At 36.4% G+C, this 21,684-nt stretch overlaps 1 protein-coding gene across 1 annotated transcript; it reads left to right on the forward strand.

Annotated features, from left to right (window-relative positions):
- The first annotated feature begins 540 nt into the window (after nucleotides 1-540).
- Nucleotides 541-21,617, forward strand: LOC137393878 (uncharacterized). The gene is made up of 14 exons (XM_068080591.1): nucleotides 541-631; nucleotides 2,027-2,233; nucleotides 2,470-2,559; nucleotides 3,922-4,086; nucleotides 8,469-8,647; nucleotides 9,178-9,300; nucleotides 10,123-10,228; nucleotides 15,332-15,507; nucleotides 17,153-17,254; nucleotides 17,708-17,782; nucleotides 18,160-18,399; nucleotides 20,119-20,292; nucleotides 21,140-21,224; nucleotides 21,346-21,617. The coding sequence occupies exons 1-14, from the start codon at nucleotides 541-543 to the stop codon at nucleotides 21,543-21,545; spliced, it is 2,013 nt and encodes a 670-aa protein (XP_067936692.1). The 3' UTR covers nucleotides 21,546-21,617.
- The last annotated feature ends 67 nt before the right edge of the window (nucleotides 21,618-21,684 follow it).

Raw genomic sequence — 21,684 nt, forward strand, 5'->3', positions numbered from 1 at the left:
TAACAGGACATCGTAATGCGTGGCCGCATCGGTAAAATAATCAGCGTGTGCTATAGCGCGTGCTGATATCTATTAAATAGCTATAGCCGGAATGACACACAGATCCACATACTTTGAAAAATATATACATATAGATTAGCAGCAGACAAGGAACTTCAAGGTCAACTGACCTGTAATTGACCTTTGACTTGTTTGGCGAATCTTGAAGAGCCTGAGATTGAGCGTTGTCTCTCCATAGATCATTAAGCGAGTAACCTATATACATCTGCTGTAAACTGTTTTCAGTCATAAAACTTCAGTATTCAATGCTGGAATGAAGGCGTTCTCGGGCAGTTTTTGCATTTCTATGGCAAGTTTTTATAGTTTTGGTCACTGTACAGCAGCGAGGTTTGAATACATAAACCTCGCTGCTGTACTTGAGAGGTCTAGAGATCATGTTCAGCAAAAGCTATCATTGTTCTTTTTATAATGGAAGCTTTAATAGACTGTATCCCATCATATATGACGTATAAACGACAAAAAGAAACTGGTTGAACGAATATGGTTCAGAGAACACTGGAGCTGGAAGGGCGTGAAGCTTGGAGAAATAGGTTCAACGATTCATGCACTAAGTGGGTAGCTCAAATTCTCAGTATGCTTGGCCAGGGGATTTTTAAAGGCTATTGTTTAACTTTCCAAGTTATGAAGGAGCTGGACCAAGAATCTGGTGTCTATTTGTATACAGGAGTTTCATAGGAGTCATTTTCTGACATTTGACTGACCTTGATATTTGCCCAAATAGGCCTTACAAGTGTGAGACCCCATTATTTAATACAGATTAATTGTTCATGGTGAAGACAACTCATAAATATCCTTATAAATGTTCTGTTGTACTAGTATCACATTTTGTGTTATTTTTGTTGCTTACCACTCGGTAGATATATTGTTTAAAGCAATTTTTAATCCTAGCTAATAAAAGTATATAATTAGATACGTACTTGCCAAGATCTATCTATAGACTAACGCAGCTATTCGTTTTTATTGCCAAACCACCGATGACTAACGGAGGGCAGTCTCACACCCCCTTGTTTGGAATCAAACAAAAAAGGCTCAAAACATAATAAAAACAGACATAGTTGGACTATACGGAAATGATATGTTATTAGAAGGTCATTCTCCGAAGAGTTTAACGGTTTCACTCAGAAGCGTATAAAATAACAACTCGCTTTATGATCTTTGACTTTTTCCCATCATCTGATTGAAATGTGGTTTCTCGCGGGTGAGTGAAATTCACAGATCACTTAACATTATGATATTTATTTTTTGATATATAAAAAAGGTGAAAGTCCGGTTTCATATAGTCAAGCTGTTCCAAATAAATCAAGAATTATCACTGCTCTTCTTGAGAAAGTTGAATAATCCGTCTTCACAATTTGTTCTCGCACCACCGTGAACAACAACAACTCTAACATTTTTAGGATGCTGACACCCTTAATCGGAAAACTCAGCATCAATATATTTATCAGTCAAGTTTCATCTACTAGTTTACAGCTCCCTAGGCTAAAACAAGTGATAAAAATTGAGTTGAAATTTATTATTTATCAAAAGACTAACATAGAGTTATTTTTTATATACACGCAACTCTGCTAAGAGATACAATAACTTGAATAATAGTATAGCATGAAAAGGAACCAAGGAAGTCGCTGTAGAGATATGCATTACAGGTGGACATTATATGGGCTAGTAGAAAAGAGGAACTTGAAATTAAATATTAGTAAAGCAGGTTAAAGGAAGCACTTGCTGTAACATGCCAGACGTTAATCAATAGAAGCACTTTCTGTGACATGCCAGGCGGTAACCAATAGACTCACTTGCTGCAATGTGCCTGATTGCTCCCATTTACACGAGTGGATTACTATGTTACATCATACGTATATGAGCTTCTGACATCTGCTAAAGATATGTCTTGCAGCAAAAATTGTATTTGCTTTGTTTCAATTCACTGCCTAAAAGTGCATTTTCAGAGATCATGGTAATTTTGTTGTAGATGGCAAGAAATTTCCTAACATTCCAAATGAATTTGAAGGTTCCTATGCATGGAACTCTCTGCCAGACAATAATACCATTTTTGTAAGAGAAGTCTTCTCAGAAAAGCTCAATCTTGGCATCATGCTGGTTGAAGATCTACTTGGTCCTGGAATTCAGTCAAAGCTCTACACTTACGGAGACACTAATGAATTTGTCTACATTACAGGTTAGGGAGTTGTCTTCAATTGATGATGTTTGCCTAGAGTGGGTGCAAACTTGCTGCACAGAAATTTGTTTTCAGTTTAGAGTTCTTCTTAATTAGAATTTTAGTAATACCTACTGTGTAACCGTATATACATGTATATTTGTTCTAACAAAAGGCAATATAATATTTAGTAATACTAACTGTGTAACTGTATATACATGTATATTTGATCTAACAGAAGGCAATATAATATTTAGATTACGATGGAAGGTATGGTGGAGACTGTGTGTCAGGAGATTTGACAGCAGACGACTTTATATTCCCATTCACTAAAGTGAGTGGTCAAGGTAAGCGCTCTACCAACTAGAATTTAACCACTTTCTATGCGCTAGAATGAGATAAGTTTATTTTACAACTAGAATTATGTTGAACATGAAAATACAAAGTTTAGCTGCTTCAATAAATCCTGGTTCATTCCGACTTACCTTCTCAGCACAGAGTGAATGCAGTTTCTAGTTGACTTGATGTGAAAGTTTTGACACTTTGACCTTATAAGGCACTCATCGAAAACTCTGGGCGATGATATAAACCTTCATCTGTGATGAACTGAGACCAGGATAGCTTGACCTTGATTCTATTGCACAAGAACACTATTTTCTGTAATTCTTGTTCATTTACTAAGAAATCAATTTTTTTTAGTTTATATCAGAATACAAATAAAAAGTTTACGAATGTTGTAAAAACATTAAAATATGTACAGTAACAGGATAAAAGGTTAAAAGAAGGCCAAAAGATTGACTGTAACCACTATTTTTCCTTTTATATTTAATGGTTGAATGATTTTGCATACAAATAGAGTTTACATATGGTTGCCATAGTTACAGAGTTGTTAGTAAAAACAACCAGCTTACTGCAGCTGGATGTTTATCCAGTAGCTAGGGTGGTCCATGTCATCAAATCATTTTAACTTCTATCAAGAACTTTATGGATCATCTGTCTTTGGGCTTTGGGTATTGCAATTTTGTTTTCCAACATGTGATTTGTACATCTGACCTGACAGTTGGTTTTAGTAGCGTAGGTCTAAAAGCTACAAAAAGTTGTTTCACAAGAAAAATACTTTTGACTAAAACAAAGTTGTCTACTATATAATTATATTCATAGAAGGGTAGACTTAGTTGCTGTCACTCCAATGTGACAGTGGCAAATTCTACTCATTTTGTAAAACTGAATGTGATATACAACCTTTTTGATTAGGAGTTATTTCCTCGTGAAGCAATTCGTAAGTAATTGTTTGACAGTAATTCAGGTTAGTGGCAAGTGCAATGTATGGTGGTTATAATGACGTAGTCAACTGTTTACTCAAGTAACTAAACAACTTAATACTATGAGTATTGCATTATTACAGAATTGTCTCCTCTTGTTCAGCGGTTTTGTAGAGCTGCTTCTAAAATAATTATGGGCATAATGTTACAGCACTTAATTTTTCAAGAACAATGTTACTAAAGAATTTAAATCGATTACATGCTAAGGATGACAATATTATTTGGTTATTGCAATGCTACTGAAATCAACAAAGGTTAATGCCAATCAACTTTTTGCTTTGTCTGTATTAAAATTGTTTTCAGTGTTATGAAAAAAGCACATGCGGAGTTTTTCATTTTTAACCACACTAGAATGTGAAAATAACCAGTTTTCTAATATTTTTGTAGACCACCTAGTGTCCGGAAAGGATGTACTTGAGATGGGTGTCAATGAAGCAGCAATGCTCTACCTAGGAGCTGACACTATTGATGACATTGATGTGGATGTGTGGAATGCCTGTCTTTATGATCATTCCACGGATACAACCTACAACGCTACCTACTACTTTACTCGTATGTATACTTGAGTTGCAGAAAATTTTTGATAATTTGAAGCGAGACCAATATCTTATTGATCTCCGTTGATAGCTCTGAATTTCTGATATTTCTGGATGCTTTTAGTTTTTGGTGACACTTTCTAAGATAAAAATAAGTATCGAGTGTAACAATATGAAACTTAGCAAATACTAACTTGTATTAATAAACTAACTGTGCATTATTCTCAGTCATAATCTCATGCGGTGGGAGTATGCATGCATTGCTTAGCATAAAGCAATACATGTATACATTTGAGAAAGGGTCTATCAGTACATCTGTATTACGGATACTTACAGACTCTGTAAGTGAGTGCACTTGTATCAAATGACTCTGTAGAGTTACTCAATAGTTTATATAGTCTGATTCGGAATGGTTTCATTGCAATCAGTAAGTTTACCTATTGATTACCTTATTTGAAAAACTCTAAAATTACTTATGGTACTTTATCAACTGTTGACATGGTAAAAAGTTGATGGCTTTATAACCTGAAGTATTTATAACTTAATGAATGGGTTTACATGTTTGTGCAAGTCTGAACCAAATTTTAACTTGAATGATTATATTCTAATATCACAATATGAGTTGTGTCTCACTAACTATACCTGCTATGAGTCATGTCTCACTAACTATACCTGCTATGAGTCATGTCTCACTAACTATACCTGCTATGAGTCATGTCTCACTAATTATACCTGCTATGAGTCATGTCTCACTAACTATACCTGCTATGAGTCATGTCTCACTAACTATACCTGCTATGAGTCATGTCTCACTAACTATACCTGCTATGAGTCATGTCTCACTAACTATACCTGCTATGAGTCATGTCTCACTAATTATACCTGCTATGAGTCATGTCTCACTAACTATACCTGCTATGAGTCATGTCTCACTAACTATACCTGCTATGAGTCATGTCTCATTAACTATACCTGCTATGAGTCATGTCTCACTAACTATACCTGCTATGAGTCATGTCTCACTAACTATACCTGCTATGAGTCATGTCTCACTAACTATACCTGCTATGAGTCATGTCTCACTAATTATACCTGCTATGAGTCATGTCTCACTAACTATACCTGCTATGAGTCATGTCTCATTAACTATACCTGCTATGAGTCATGTCTCACTAACTATACCTGCTATGAGTCATGTCTCACTAACTATACCTGCTATGAGTCATGTCTCACTAACTATACCTGCTATGAGTCATGTCTCACTAACTATACCTGCTATGAGTCATGTCTCACTAACTATACCTGCTATGAGTCATGTCTCACTAACTATACCTGCTATGAGTCATGTCTCACTAACTATACCTGCTATGAGTCATGTCTCATTAACTATACCTGCTATGAGTCATGTCTCACTAACTATACCTGCTATGAGTCATGTCTCACTAACTATACCTGCTATGAGTCATGTCTCACTAACTATACCTGCTATGAGTCATGTCTCACTAACTATACCTGCTATGAGTCATGTCTCACTAACTATACCTGCTATGAGTCATGTCTCACTAACTATACCTGCTATGAGTCATGTCTCACTAACTATACCTGCTATGAGTAGCGTCTCACTAACCATACCTGCTATGAGTCATGTCTCACTAACTATAACTGCTATGAGTCATGTCTCACTAACTATACCTGCTATGAGTCATGTCTCACTAAATATACCTGCTATGAGTCGCGTCTCACTAACCATACCTGCTATGAGTCATGTCTCACTAACTATACCTGCTATGAGTCATGTCTCACTAACTATACCTGCTATGAGTCATGTCTCACTAACTATACCTGCTATTAGTCATGTCTCACTAACAATACCTGCTATTAGTCGTGTCTCACTAACTATACCTGCTATGAGTCATGTCTCACTAACTTTAACTGCTATGAGTCATGTCTCACTAACTATACCTGCTATGAGTCATGTCTCACTAACTATACCTGTTATTAGTTGTGTCTCACTAACTATACCCACTGTATGAGCATATATGGCTAAGGGTACTGAAGTAGCAATCAACTGACTAAAGTTGAAGCTTCATGAAACCTATCTAGTCAAGTTGGAAAAGTGCACCTGACGGCATAGGATTCTGGGATACATAAAAAAGCTTAAACCATAACTGCCACGAACAACTTTTATCATATTTACTAGGTAAATCAGACATGCTGATTCCGATTTTGTAATCAAAATAAAGATTAGGCCACTAACTTTCAGAGTAATGAAGAACTTTTTATAGCGTTTTAATATTGGTTTCGAAAACAACACGATCGGCATAACAAGCTCCGCCTATAAATACTTGACGTAACCTAGCTTTTTAGGAACAGAAGTTACGTAGGGATGTTTAGACCGATTTAGAATAATAGAGATGGGTGTTTTAAAATCCATTAATATCTAAATTCAGCCTTAAAAATAATATCAGTCTTTTCTGAAAGGTAGATAAGCTATTTAGCATTGCATATTTAAAAAGCGAAATAACAACGCTAGCTCGTGATAAAACCACGCTTTTTGAGCTCATTTTTCTCAGCGTCCAGCCCATTTAAACGTCATATAACAAGCTGCGAGCAATTTTAAATAGTTTATATCCCTTTCATAAAAAACTGAAGCTATTTTACAGGCTGGATTTAGATAATAATGGGTTTTAAGACACCCATCTCTATTATTCTAAATCGGACTAAAAATTCCTAACTTCCGTTTCTGAAAAAGCTAGGTTTCGTCACATATTTATGGGCGGAGCTTGTAATGCCGATTGTGTTGTTTTTGAAACTGATATTGAAACGCTTTAAAAAAGCCTAAATGACTTTGAAGGTTAGTGGACTAATCTTTATTTTGAGTACAAAATCGGAATCAGCGTGTCTGATTTACCTAGAAAATACGATAAAAGTTGTTCGTGACAGTTATGGTTTAAAGGTTTGAACTGAGGAACATCAGCCTAACACTAGCTAGACAAACCTGGTAGTGGTCATTTGCAATAAACAGACATTATTTATTGATCAAAACTTGTTCAAATTCACTTAAAATTTTGAAATTTAAAACACTGCATGCCAAAATTAGAAAACAGTTGCAATGGATATATAATTAAACTAGCTGTGCTACCCGGCATTGCCCGGGTAATGAAAAATTCTGGACAGAAAATTGATTTGTGTTTAACATATAACAAAATTTCTCATTCTAACTTTCAAACTACATATCATGAGAGAAGTGTTTTGTGTAGTTGAAATAAATTAAGAGAAAAATAAAAACAACTGTAAAGGTTTTAAAACTTTTTCAAACAACTGTAACTTTTAAGCTACTAGCCTGACACATTGCAAATGGAAAATTCCAATAAGCTGCTAGGCTTCTAAAGACGGTACTCCATGTGTATGTTTCCATGATGCGCAGTGCTTCGGAGTTGCGCTATCTCCGAATCATGGAAACGGCGTCTTCGCACTGAAATCACTGCGCACTGATCAGTGCGAAGCCAGTGCAAATTCGCAGCAAGGAAACAGCGACTGCGCAGTGGCTGCGCATAGCTCTCATGCCGTGGAGACGGATTCTTCGAGGGCCATAAACTAGTACAAAGGTTGTTCTGCTAATCTTGTGTTTTTACTATTCTTCCGATCTTCTTTCACCTAAATTTAATTATGGTCTGCATTCACGAGGATGATGAGGTGATTACTTTCCTGGACTTTGTTATCGATGCCAACACTTTTCGAAAAATAGGTGGCAAGTCCTAAATTAACGTTTAAATAATATACTTAAAAATACTTATTAAAAATATATTACTACGTAAAAAGTGTGTTAAGGTTTGTAAAACCTTGTGAATGTTTATTGTAAATAAAAGTATGACGACAAAATCATAAAAAAAACCGTTTATGACGTTCGGTATCTGTGATCGATTCTATTTCTCCATCAGGCGATTCGATTTATACAATTTCTCTTCTCTGGCTAATTTGCGGTATTTGCTGAAAACCACTGCGTAGCATGGAAACGTACAATCCCCTCGACTTCGGAGGGGGCTGCTTCGCAGTACTGCGCACCATGGAAACATAGTGCATGATGTTGCGTCAGCATCATTGTCTAGCTGCAGTTATTCTAATAATAGCAATAGCTGGAATGCAGACAGACATATAGACATACGTTGAGAAATATATATATATATATATATAGATAGAACATCTTTACTAATAATGTGTTAGAGACTGTTACGCGACTTTTGCTCATATTTAGGCACCCACCCCTCAGTAGCAATGCATGAAATTCTCAGTTTTAAATGGTTTGGCTAAAGTTGCTTTTCTGTCGCATACCTAATTATGAATCCTGTTGGACAGATTTTAAAACTTGAAGATTACTTCACTCGTTAATCTGTGTAGTGAATGCAACTGACGGCTCAAGATGGAGAACATCATCCGGCATAACAAGCGCGATAAGAAGAATTCATTTAATTCAAAATAACGGGAAAGGCACGAATCCATCTGAAAGCACTCATGAGTATTACTACTTCGCTGGACAGCTACCACCGATGACTCCTGATAACCTGAAATATTTTGAGGTAAGAAAGGACAACTGTTTAATTAGCCTTTCAAAGAAACTAGGGCTCCAGTGTGTTAGCTCGCTCCTGATACAAATTGAATAAGACTTCTAAACATCTAAGCGTCTTCATATTAGCTGCTTGTGTATAGTATGATTAAATCTGCACATAATAGTTATCAAGTCAACCTTCTCATAAAATGTCTTGCCTCACACAACCTCAATCATAGAAACTTTGGGTAATCTTTAAACTTTTGTAAACACATTCATCATGCATTTCTGCTAGAACCTAGACTATTCTAAACTAGAACCTAGACTATTTCTGCTAGAACCTAGACTATTCTAAATAAAAGTAGCAAACCGTTAAATAAAAATGATGGTTAAATCATTTCTTGAGTGTTCGACTAAAACATTAAATATTAAGAGTTCTATTTTATCATTGAGCAATTAAAATAAATACAGTAGTTGAAATAATATTTATTTACCTGCTAGCTTTGCCTCAAGTAATTGAAATTAGTTTCTAAGCTTCCATCATATGTTTTAATGTTACAGCCTCCGCTCGGTGCATACTGTCCTAATAGGAAAATCAAAAAGCCTCTGCCTCAAGTAGGATCATACTTTAGTTTCTACTCAGAGGTCTTCGATCCTATCGCAAATGTCATTACCTACACCGATGTAAGTCTATCAAGGTGCACTTCTTGCATTACCTACACCGATGTAAGTCTATCAAGGTGCACTTCTTGCATTACCTACATGTAAGTCTATCAAGGTGCACTTTTTGCTTTTTCTGTTTGGTTCAATTAATTTTCTACAACCCACAAGCTCCAAGTTTTTGTCTATGGCCATGCTGCCACCTGGCACGCTTTAGAGTATGCTAGATTGCAGGGTGCTGCTGAGCATATCATACTCCAAGTATTCCTGGAATGTTCTTGGCTCTCCTCTAGAGTGAGCCTGACCAGGCACGCTGTCAGTAAGATGCTCCAAGTGGGGAACAAAAATTTCACGCTCATTAAGGACAGTAATGTAACTGACCATGTGTTTATTTTTTGTTTGGAATTACAATTGAAAAATGGAATTTTCTGCAGCCAGAAGAAATAATAAAAACAATGACCTTGCTATACTGCAGGAAATAAAAAACTAGGGTGTGTCAAGCTGCAATGCCTGGCCTTTACCGCATGAATAGCTCCATGACATTTACAATTCACATCGCTAGCTAGTCATAGGAATAGGCTAGTCAGTATGCTGTGCCAACTTTAGATTGGCTTGAAATGCTTTGGCGTGTCAGCTTTACATTTTTTAATAATGCTTAGCAATCTTTTTGTTTTTCTGTTTAAATTAGTATAGCTTAGTTGAACTACATAAGTTACAAAATACATAGTACAGCGGAGAAATTCTTTGGCGGCCATGCAACTCAACTGTAAGATGAAATAACAAGGTTGTATTACTTCTGCATGCACTATTTGTGACATGCAAGGTGACATCTTCTGGTTATTTTAGGAATGGTATGATTTCACATCTAACATGAGCAGAATGGACCACAATGTATTGGATGATCGTAGCAATTTATCTAGACCCATCAAGATCATTCATGATTATACAACAGGTGCAGTTATGACCTAAATTAGTGACCTATATTCATGACCTAAATTCATGTAATATGCCACAGCTATAATCTCTTTAGTTACAGATTTTTCTCAGCTTTTATCTTGTGCAGGTATTTTGCGTCAACTAGAATTTTCTGGTTCTATTTAAACTCAGCAAGTTAGAAATGGTTTATATTTGAAAGGTGGTCGTCGATGCGAGGCGAAGTATCGGGAAAGTTTGACAGCAGCAAACTTTCTCTCAAATTTTCGTGTTGTTTCGTAGATACCATCTGTTTACTGTTCACATACACCTAATCAACGACCAATCACATACACCTAATCAACGACCAATCACATACACCTAGTCAACGACCAATCACATACACCTAATCAACGACCAATCACATACACCTAATCAACGACCAATCAGATACACCTAATCAACGACCAATCACATACACCTAATCAACGACCAATCAGATACACCTAATCAACGACCAATCACATACACCTAATCAACGACCAATCACATACACCTAATCAACGACCAATCACATACACCTAATCAACGACCAATCACATACACCTAATCAACGACCAATCACATACACCTAATCAACGACCAATCACATACACCTAATCAACGACCAATCACATACACCTAATCAACGACCAATCACATACACCTAATCAACGACCAATCACATACACCTAATCAACGACCAATCACATACACCTAATCAACGACCAATCACATACACCTAATCAACGACCAATCACATACACCTAATCAACGACTAATGCCGAAAGGACAATGCTGAGATACGGCGATATAGTGTGAACCAGCCTTTATGCAGCATGCTTGTTGCACAAAATGTTGAGTTTCTCAGAGTGCACACCGCTGTCTCTATTATGTTCAATTAGTTCTATTGGTAAATTCTCAGAATTCTCTGTACATCAAATTATTCTGAGAGTACAGTGTACAGAGTACAGAGTACAGTGTACATTGTACTCTGTACAGAGTACACTGTACAGAGTACAGTGTACTCTGTACACTGTACAGAGTACAGTGTACAGAGTACAATGTACTCTGTACACTGTACAAAGTATACTGTAGGCCTACTGAGTACAGAGTACACTGTACTGAGTACAGAGTACAGTGTACAGAGTACACTGTACTGAGTACAGTGTACAGAGTATAGTGTACAGAGTACAGTGTACAGAGTACAGTGTACTCTGTACACTGTACTCTGTACAGGGTACAGTGTACACTGTACTCTGTACACTGTACAGAGTACAGTGTACAGAGTACAGTGTACATTGTACTCTGTACATTGTACATTGTACAGAGTACAGTATACACTGTACTCTGTACAGAGTACAGATTATGTTTTACAGAGTGTACTTGGTTTCTCTAATGTTTTATTGGGTATAAATAGGGCAGTAACTTTTCAGTCAGAGAGGGATCTGAGCGTTCCCAGATTACGGAGCCTGCCAAGCAACACAGACAACAAGTTTTATTAGGAAAAATTTTATTTACCAACATTTTTCAGGTTTTCTTCAAATGAACCTTTTACACCGGCTAAAGATTATCTGATGTAAGAGTTTCAACGAATTTTCATTTAAACCCTGAGTACAAGAACAATAAATGGTGATCAGATTCAAAGGTTCATCTCCGAAGCAGCCAGTTTTTACCTTACTACAGTTTGGTTATTACATACATTTATTTACAAACAGAGACAAAGTTTATCGCTGAATTATAACTTTTTTAGAATTTTTAAATACCACAAAAGCAGCATATCCAACGCCTTCAATCTTTAGCTGTAATCGGAGTTTTTCAAACTTTTCGCTCGAAATCAATTTGTCGTCAGGGCTGTCAACTCTCCCGGATTTGGTGGGACCCTCCCAGAATTGAGATTACCCTCCCACAAAATAAAACCTCCCGTTAAACTCCCGGATTTATGTTTTGTGCTCTAGAACACACGTGTCAATCATGTGGCTCGCGGGCCACATGTGGCCCACACGTCATTTTATGTGGCCCGCGAGAGCTCAACTCATTCGTACCCGAAGGAGTTAACTCCCGTGTTTAAAACGTTGCTAGGCACCCGACGTGAGTTATCTTGCCTTTGAAATTTATCTATTCCTTGTATCGTTATTTTTAAATTACAGAAGAATATTTTTGATTAGTTAGAAAAAAAGATTTCTTGCTAATCAAACAAACGTACAAATATGCGTCAATGATGTCTATGGCAGAAGTTGTAACTAAAATACTACACATTTTTTGACATCTAGCTACACCGAAAATCATCGCGGTCACTTTAAATTTTATCGTTCACGATCAATTTTTTCAACTCCAGAAGTAAATATGCAGATTCAGAAAGGGTAAGACAGTGAAAACTGCATGAATCAAATCAAAACACTATTTTTAATGTTTCAAAGTTCATATTAACTTTTAATTTTGTCAATTTGAATCGTTATGCTCGAAAGAAAATGCACTTTTTAGGCTGTCAGTAGCCTGTCTTGACAAACTGTTGTTTTTGCGGAGTTGTCCCCTGTCGAGCAGGCAAGCAACACAACAGCTTGTCACAAGACGTACTGCACCTGATGCATCAGCTGCACTTATAAGGAGTTGTTCTCTTCCGTCTATGCGGCTTGGTTGCAATGTTACGGCGGTCGCTCCATTGGTAATCATAACGGATTTCGCGGCAAAAAATTATGTAGAAAAAAATAAGATTACAATGTTTAACCAAAGACCAGTCTCTGTTGTAAATTTTAGTAGAACTTAAGAATAAAATAAATTGAAAACAAAATCCATAAAAACAAATAAAACCAACTGATCCAAAAATAGAAATAAAACTGACTGAGCACACAAATAACGACATGTTTAGTCGCTGTTGTTGCCTAAGTTCTCAAGTTCTACTAAAGTTTACCGCAGAGACTGGTCGCTGGTTAAACGTTGTAATCTATTTTTTTCTACATACATTTTTGCGCAAAATTCGTTATGATTACCAATGGAGCGACCTACATAACGTCACAACCAAGCCGCATAGACGGAAGAGAACAACTCCCTATAAGTGCAGCTGATGCATCAGGTGCAGTACGTCTTGTGACAAGCTGTTGTGTTGCTCGCCTTCTCGACGGGAGGGGGGGGGGACAACTCCGCAAAAACAACAGTTTGTCAAGACAGTCTAGGCTGTCAGCCGTAGTCAGACTAAAGCTGTCATTCAATTTCGATAGGATCATATTGATTCTTAGAGCTGCCTATGAAGTCTGAAACGTCAAGAACAGAGTTACTGAACATATTTTTATTGTTTGAAACATGTTTATGACAGTTTATTTGAGTTATATTGGCATGTAGATTTGCTATGCTTTGAAGATCATTTCATAGGAGACTACTCGTCTCCTACACCATTCAGCATTGTACCTGGTGATAATTATTCTACCTCATGTTAGCTGTGGCCAACGCTTTTAGCAGCTTTCGTTCACATTATATTTTTAATAAACTGTTGTTAAAGAAAATCTTAATAAACAGTTTTATATTTAGAAAACTGGTTTGTAATGTCAAATTTGCTGTTAGAACATGGGCCCCATCGGGAGCCAAGCGTGCTAGATTTGCACCATTTTGACTAGTTATACTATAAAATTTCCCAGGGGAGAACCCCCGGACCCCCCTCCCCACCGAGAGGGCGCTCGGCACCCCTCTCGGACTCTCCCCGCAGTACCATTTTCAAACAGGTAGATACAGCCCTGTCCTCATTGCATCAAGCACTAAGGGTAGTTGGGATGTGAGTTGAGCATAATTTTAAAGCTGAAATCCAATGTTAACCTGCTTTAAGTCCCCATTTAACAACTTGTCCGCTGGTGCGAGGTTTTAGACCCTAATTTCTCCCTGATTTGCATAGCACCAGGTTGACAGGTCTGTTTGTCGCATCCATTTAACAAACAGCGAGAGTGCAACTGTTTTTGAATAGTTACACAGTTCTCATGTACTAGAGTTATTGTGTAACCTTTTCTTCAACCGTATTTAGAAAAACTAATTATTTATTTGTCACAAAAATAAATATATCGAGTATTGATTCTATCGGGCAACACATCACTTTAACATGGTGCAGATGGACAGTTGAGGATTTCAGCGAGTGCAGTCAATTTACCTCTCTAATTATTGTTGGAGCGTGAAATTATTATAGTCCGTAATTTGAAATAAAATTTGTTACAAGAGATCTCTATTTCTAAACCAAACCTTAGGAAAAACTGTGTGTTAAAGTCTTTCTTCATCTTTACATGTTTTTAAGTTTGATGAGTTTCTAAAAGCCAGCGGAGAGTTTGTAATTCATCTGATAACCAGTTGATACGCAGTCGTGAAAAAGCAGCAATAATATATAGTCAGCAGCATTTTAAAGTTTCATCTCGCAAAGATAGACTGAGAGAGTCTATCTGATTGCAATTTTGACATAAACCAAAGTATGAAAAAGTTCAAAAACTCTTTATAATTTCTTGTCACATCCACAACTTAGACTCCAATACAATAAGTACTCGCCTGGTAAGCAGGTCGAGTGGTTCTGCCTTTTTTAGTGTTATTTTCAGCTTTAGCGCAGTTTTTACATAAAACACGGGTGATGAGTCAAGGGCTATAATCACTAGATCAAACTGGCTGGTAAAAGGAAAGTTACATAGACTCAGGTTTTACAAATGCCATTACGTCGAGGCTTATAGGCTCTTCATAACTCTATGTGGTGTAGTTAATTTTCAGTAATGTGCGCTCTGATTGTTCACTTACTAATGAAGTACTGAGCCTATTTTTAATGGTTTTTTTTCCATTTTTATTACTCACAACAAACAATTACCATATCTTAATTGCTATATTTTGGTTTGTCATATCCAGTAACTTTCTAAAATGCCAAATATGTGTTCATTGCTAAAAGAATGAGCCAATAAGATATGAGTCACAAAATATCTTTGAACAAACACTATCATGTTGGACCAGGTGCCAACTCTATTAGAAAGTGGTAGCTGCCGTTGTGGAAAGATCTGTCTGGGTTTGGCAGAATTGAACTCGATATCAAACTAGACTGCAGAAAATTCAACATCACTTCTGATAGCCAACATATCACATCTCGTTGTAGGCTTATCATACCAAATCCAGATGTACAGCGGAACCTGTAAGATCACGCCCATTCTCGCTGATTCTTTTGATAATGAGATCATTCCACATAGTGATGGACTCCTACGCATGCGAACGCCTAAAGAGTTTTTCGACTTTGACAATGTCAAACAGTATGAGTGGGTTTATGAAGGCACAGTGAGTATCCAATCTGGTTATGAAAACAAATTAGATGATTGTCAATTCTCTGCTAGCTTCTAGAAAGTCATTAAACTTGAAACCATGTGAATGTGAAGAAAGTCTTTGACATACATATGTCATATTTATCTATGTATAAATTAACCTTAGACAAATATGTATATTATATGTACATCTTTGCCTACATTTAATTTGATATAGGGGAGAAAGTCTTTGTACATTTTTGCCTAAGGTTAATTTAGACATTGGGATCATTTGTGAAATCTTTGATCACAGATCATTAACCATGCTAGTTTCATTATTTAACAAAGAATAGTGGGCTAGACTGATTACACTAAACTTTATTTCCGGCTATCTAACTGCACCGTGCTAAAGTTTTCTGTAACGAACAAGTGACCAATAACATACTACACTACCTTTTCTTAAATAATTTTATAATTCTATTATAATTATTATATTATAATTGTACATTTAACGTTCATAATCAGCCTTTAAATTAACAAGGAAGCTTCTCAGCGTTAATTCATTGTTGTGATTGGCTGTTCAATGCAGCATTAATTAAATTGATCAATGTCTAATATAAACGCATGGCGTCAAATAAATTGCTGAAAACTGGTGAGCTGTATACATAACTTTTTTTAGTTTTTCCCGTAAGGTGCTCCACCATAAAGTGATTGTGACACATGACCTTCGCAGCAATCTCTTTAAAATTTTCCAGATCATGTGACATGCATTTTATTTACACTAGTGATTTGCATTGGATGATTTGTTTGTTCCGTTGTCCAATAGACCAAACCCCAGCACCTTGCCAATTCACATTATAGAACAGCGTTATGCAAAGAAAGATTTTCTTTCAATACGCATATTTTTACTTTACTATTCTTTATTTTACTGTCTCCGCGGTCTAATTTGCTTTGAACGGCCTTGACCTCTGATAATCTAATTAATATCTATCTGTCAATTGGATGTGACGATCATCAAAGGATTGCTGATGTTTAGCAACTTGCTCTATACGCAGCAATTTGACTGCAACCAGTTTGAATCTGCAAGACTACTTCCATAGGGGCCTGGCGCCACTTTGGAAGTGGTCTTGTAGTGATCGATATAAATGTCCAAAGTCATATGGATAGTTAGCTTGTTAAAAATGAAGTTCATATTATGATGATCCTAGACAGACACATAGCATAATATAATTAATTTTGTAATAATTAAAATTTTTGTTATCTCATCGCACAATTTAAAACAAAGAAAATCTATGATATTATGAGATAGGTACGAGAAAAAGTACTAGAAAGGCTGTATCGCCTTTACGGTACATAACCGCTAAGAGTTCTGCAGAAAAATGTTAGCGAGCGGTGTTGAGGTAGCACCTGCTGCGCTTGTCACTGCTTTGATAAAATCGCTTGCTATAATGAACTATGTTTGCAGTTGAACAAAAAGTTTTTAAGACTTGCGATAGATATCTAATACAATTATGACTCAAACTTTACAAACCTTGCTAAAACTGTTTTCTAGCCAGCCTATTTTGATATTCAAACTTTGACTCTCCTAGAAATAATCTGTCAAAAAGCAACGCCACCAACTAACAATGATGTAAGGTAGGTAGGCAGCAGAAGGCTGTGCAAGTTATTGCTATATGTTACAGTTTGTCGAGCGAGGAGTAGAGTGTGAGGTATGGATAAGCAAGAGACCATATCCTACTGAAGACGCAAAAGACATAGGATACTGGGAGTGGTATTTCACTGATGTAAGCACTTTTTTATAACATTCTACTTGCACGGTAAAACAGTTAATAACTAAATATACACGCTTGCTAGTGTCTGTAAACTATACTGAATGGTATAGCAAAAAATATGGAGTTTGTTGTCAATGTTTCAGAAATTGTAACAACAACTTGATACACTTTCGATGTAAAATTTTTTAAGCGTAAAACCAAATATACAACTTTTTGCTTTTATACATTAAACCTGCTGTGAATTCGAGCCGGAGTGGAAAATCTAATAAAATTTACATTTCAGGTCACTGGCAACCACCAGCAGCATTTTTGATACCCAGTCATTAGCTGTGTACTTGTGTGTTTGTCCAGCGAATACATAAATGGTGTGTTAAATCTATAAGCTGGTTGACTATTACGCATTGGTTCGAAACAGCCCTGAGATTTGCATTTTTATCTAATGATTATAGGATTGTTGGTTTGTAGACACAATGGAAGATGTCTGTTGGAGACGTTCTTGAAGATCTGGAGCCCTTCAGATTAGTTGTAACTGTGCCAAAGGTAAAAAATTAACTCAACTCTTAAAATGTGGCATACTGGTGCATTGTAATACCTAATATGAATGTCCAAAGTCAGATGGATGGTTAGCCTGTTAAAAATGAAGTTCATATTATGATGCTCTTAGGCAGACACATAACATAATATAATTAATTGTGTAACAATTAAATTTCTTGTTATCTCATTGCATATTTTAAAACAAAGAAAATCAATAATGTTATGAGATAGGTACAAAAAAATACTAAAAAAACTATCGTATTTATGGTACACAACCGCTAAGAGTTCTGCAGAGAAATATTTGCGAGCGGTGTTGAGGTAGCACCTGCTGTGCTTGTCACTGCTTTGATAAAATCACTAGCTACAATGAACTATGTTTGCAGTTGAACATAAAGACAGAATTCAATATCTACAACTTCATACAAGAGTCTCCTACAGACAGATATTATGACGTGTCAGAGTGCTTTGATCAGCATAAGGAGAGCCGGACATACGGGTTCGTTATGCGGGCCAATGTCGCCCAGTACCATCTGGATACCAATACAGAGATGCTCAAGTATTGGATTTCCTTCTCTTTACAAGTTGGCATATTAGTCCGACCACTTCAGTTGCATAACATTCAGGTACAAAAGCTGAGATTACGCTGGTAGTTTTATTATGATGTTATAGCTAGTGCTGTAATATGATTGTTATCTCTACAGGTTACTCTGTCTCTACAGCAGTGTTTACCAATCCGCTTTCATTCGTGACCTATCACATACCTCCTTCAATGAGAGAAAAAGGCTCAAAACTATGAAAAGCATACATATTCGGAATATATGAAAACAATGTTATTGGAAGGTCATTCTAAGAAGATTTTAACGTTTTCACACAGCAACATATAAAAACTACTCACTTTGTGTTCTTAAACTTTTTCATGGACTTTTTCTTTGATCTTTGCCTCTGTTCCGCTAGTATCTGATTAAAACATGTTCTTTGGGGGTAAGTGAAATGTGCAGATCATTTACGAGATTGATGGGCGGTAGGCTATTTATTTTTAATGTATAGAAGGGATAGAAATTTGGATTCACATTGGCAAATTAATTTACCAAATTAAGTGTATCTGTCATCAAAACAATTGTTGTGATGACTAGTACACTTTTTTTGTCTCCATGCTTAATTCTTGCACCCCAGCGAACAGCAGCCCCTACCCCCATTTAGAAAGCTCTTCTCTACGCAACACAATCAGTTTGCGAATCAACCTTTGAATAACTGCGAAATATTTTTAAAACGTCTGGAAGAATGCCAATTTATAATTGCGACCAACTTAGTTGGTTTCCTTAATCCAAATGAAGAAAACTACATTTTATTTATATTAGTAGGGAAATATAAAGGGAACAGAAAATGCATTTTATATACAGGTTTATCAATTATCACTTTCGTGGCGTCCAAATATATGGTCTCTTTTCACTAAATATTTTGCCTTGTCCAGAAACAGTACGTGAATACTTTTATGCAAATACTCAAGGCCCCTATATTTCGCTAGTATTCAGTTTTGTGAGTACCATACAGAGTAAAATTTCGCTGCAACTTAATTTCGCAGGTCTAATGAGTGCGAAAATATAGTGGTGTGAAAATAAATGCAGTGGAGCAAATATAATTAGATTCCTCAGGTCCAGTTCACTGGTAAGAAAAAAAATTCAATTCGGGACTAGCTTGAATTTGTGAACCGCAGGTAGAAATGTATGGGTGAAATCGATAATGAAAATTGATCACTTGCTGCCATTTGTTTCTTGGACTATCAATGAAAAAAGCTATTTAATTTCGCGTTTTCGCTCGTTCGTTATGATAGTATAGTTTCGCTCATGAAATTTTCGCGAGAGGATGACTCCGCGAAGATGCGAAAGTTAGTTGACGCGAATACATAAGTGTCCTAGGGTAGACGCTATCACTAATTTTACAAATAGACGAAGTCAAGACTGTAAATTTGTAAAGAAACTGAGAGTGATTACAAATATATCTCATATTTGTAACAGCGTAATTGCTACTAAAGATTTGAGAATTTAATCTCTACCTGAAATATAACGTACCAGCATCTATATACTGCAGTTGTTTGTCGACAAATCTCATGTTGTCATCGTGTCCAGCACCGTCATCTATCCATTTGCATGCTAATCAACATGCTTACACTGGCGGTAATAGAAGCATGTATAGCGAGTGGCAAAAACACACAGATATTACGTCTCACTGATGTAGACCGTAGTTGTATGTAGCTCAATTGACCCAGAATCAATGTAAATCTGCTCCATTGCACCTTATTTTTTTAGAATGCTTGAGGTGATAAACGGCAGTCTTTATTTTAGTTAGAATTTGATGCGCAACAAGTCTACGTTGAGTTCACAATCCTCGGAGCTCCAAAGGTTCAAGGAGACGTAGAAAAACCAATGTTCTATTTCGATCTTGACACAGTGGAAAACGTCTTAATATCAGCTATCAAGAATCACACATTAATAATATACTACTCTGAAGGAAATAAGGTAAAGTGGCCTATTATATAATCATTTGAACAGAGATTGAGGTGTTGCTCCGCAGTGTATGGCAGTTTTGAATATGAATACCCTCAAGTAAACTTGATGAAATAGAATGATCTACTGTAATGTTAAAACCAACAACTCATCTCTAAAATGCTCTCCTTTAGCCACTGGCTGCACCACAACCTGTGATGGATTTTAATGCCTAGTGTGGGGCCTTGAGTATGATCCAAACATGAGAATTTTCTCTGTGCTTTAGAGCTATATGACATGACAGGGTTAATTTCAAGCGACATTCTATTATCACAACTCTGCTGAGATAGAACCGAGTCTAAATAACTTTTATACCGAGATCAGTGGTTTTCAACCTTGTTGGAGTTACTGCACCTTGTAACTGTCATACGTCCACATATTGAACTTTTTCTGTGCAAAATTATAGATCATATTGGTAAATTAAAATGTGGTAGCTTCGTTGAACCTTCAACACTATTTACCAAACCATCAGTGTTGATTGAATATGGGCTGAGAATCCCTGGCCTAAAAAAATGTCATCCAGGATCTTAAAATACGCAAAAGCTGCTTTAGGGTTTTTGTGCTTCCAAGACATCAGCATGCCTAGTAGTTATTATGGAGTACCAATTTGAACTTATCTAAGAATTGTAGCTGTGAACCATTGTTAAAAGCTTATTCTAATCAGTAGATACATCATAGATGATGAGTATCTGCAACAATGACGTAAGACTTTTTATAAATAGAGCCGAATGGTCATACAATACCTGCATTATCTGCAACTATAATTCACCTAGCTATTCCTTTACACATGAACAAATAGTAATCTACTGTATGCTTACAGGAACTGCAATTTCCCGTGAACAAGAAAAGCTTCTGCAAAATAGAGAAAACAGGAAATAAATCAGTCTACTACGTTATCAGTGATGGTAAGGAAGGAACAGACTGTATTGATATGTCAGTAGATTTGAAATTTATTCATGCAGCCGTTTATGATATGTAATGTATGATGTTTGTATGTATCAGCTGGAAAAAATCTTGCTTTTGTAGAAGGAAATAACCTTGCCCAGCTGAAAACAATAATAAATGAAGCTGATGTTAGCCCTGGAGGGGTAGCTGGGATTGTGATTAGCATGCTATTGGTCGGTGTTGGGATAGTAGCTATTCCATTTGTTATTCTCACAAAGAAGAAAAAAGAGTTGGCATCATTCAACAGAAGTCAACTGACAATGAATGAAATGACGGAGTAGGAGGAAGGAATGAAAAGCAGGGATGACATTTGCCTTCCATACTATGATAAGAACTCATCAAATGCATTCATCATAATGATATTCCTTGCATCATGATGTAAAGTATATGTGTAGATGTAACGATTACGGACATAATAGC

This window comes from Watersipora subatra, chromosome 4 (genome assembly GCF_963576615.1).
Source record: "Watersipora subatra chromosome 4, tzWatSuba1.1, whole genome shotgun sequence".
In the NCBI taxonomy this organism is placed as follows: domain Eukaryota; kingdom Metazoa; phylum Bryozoa; class Gymnolaemata; order Cheilostomatida; family Watersiporidae; genus Watersipora; species Watersipora subatra.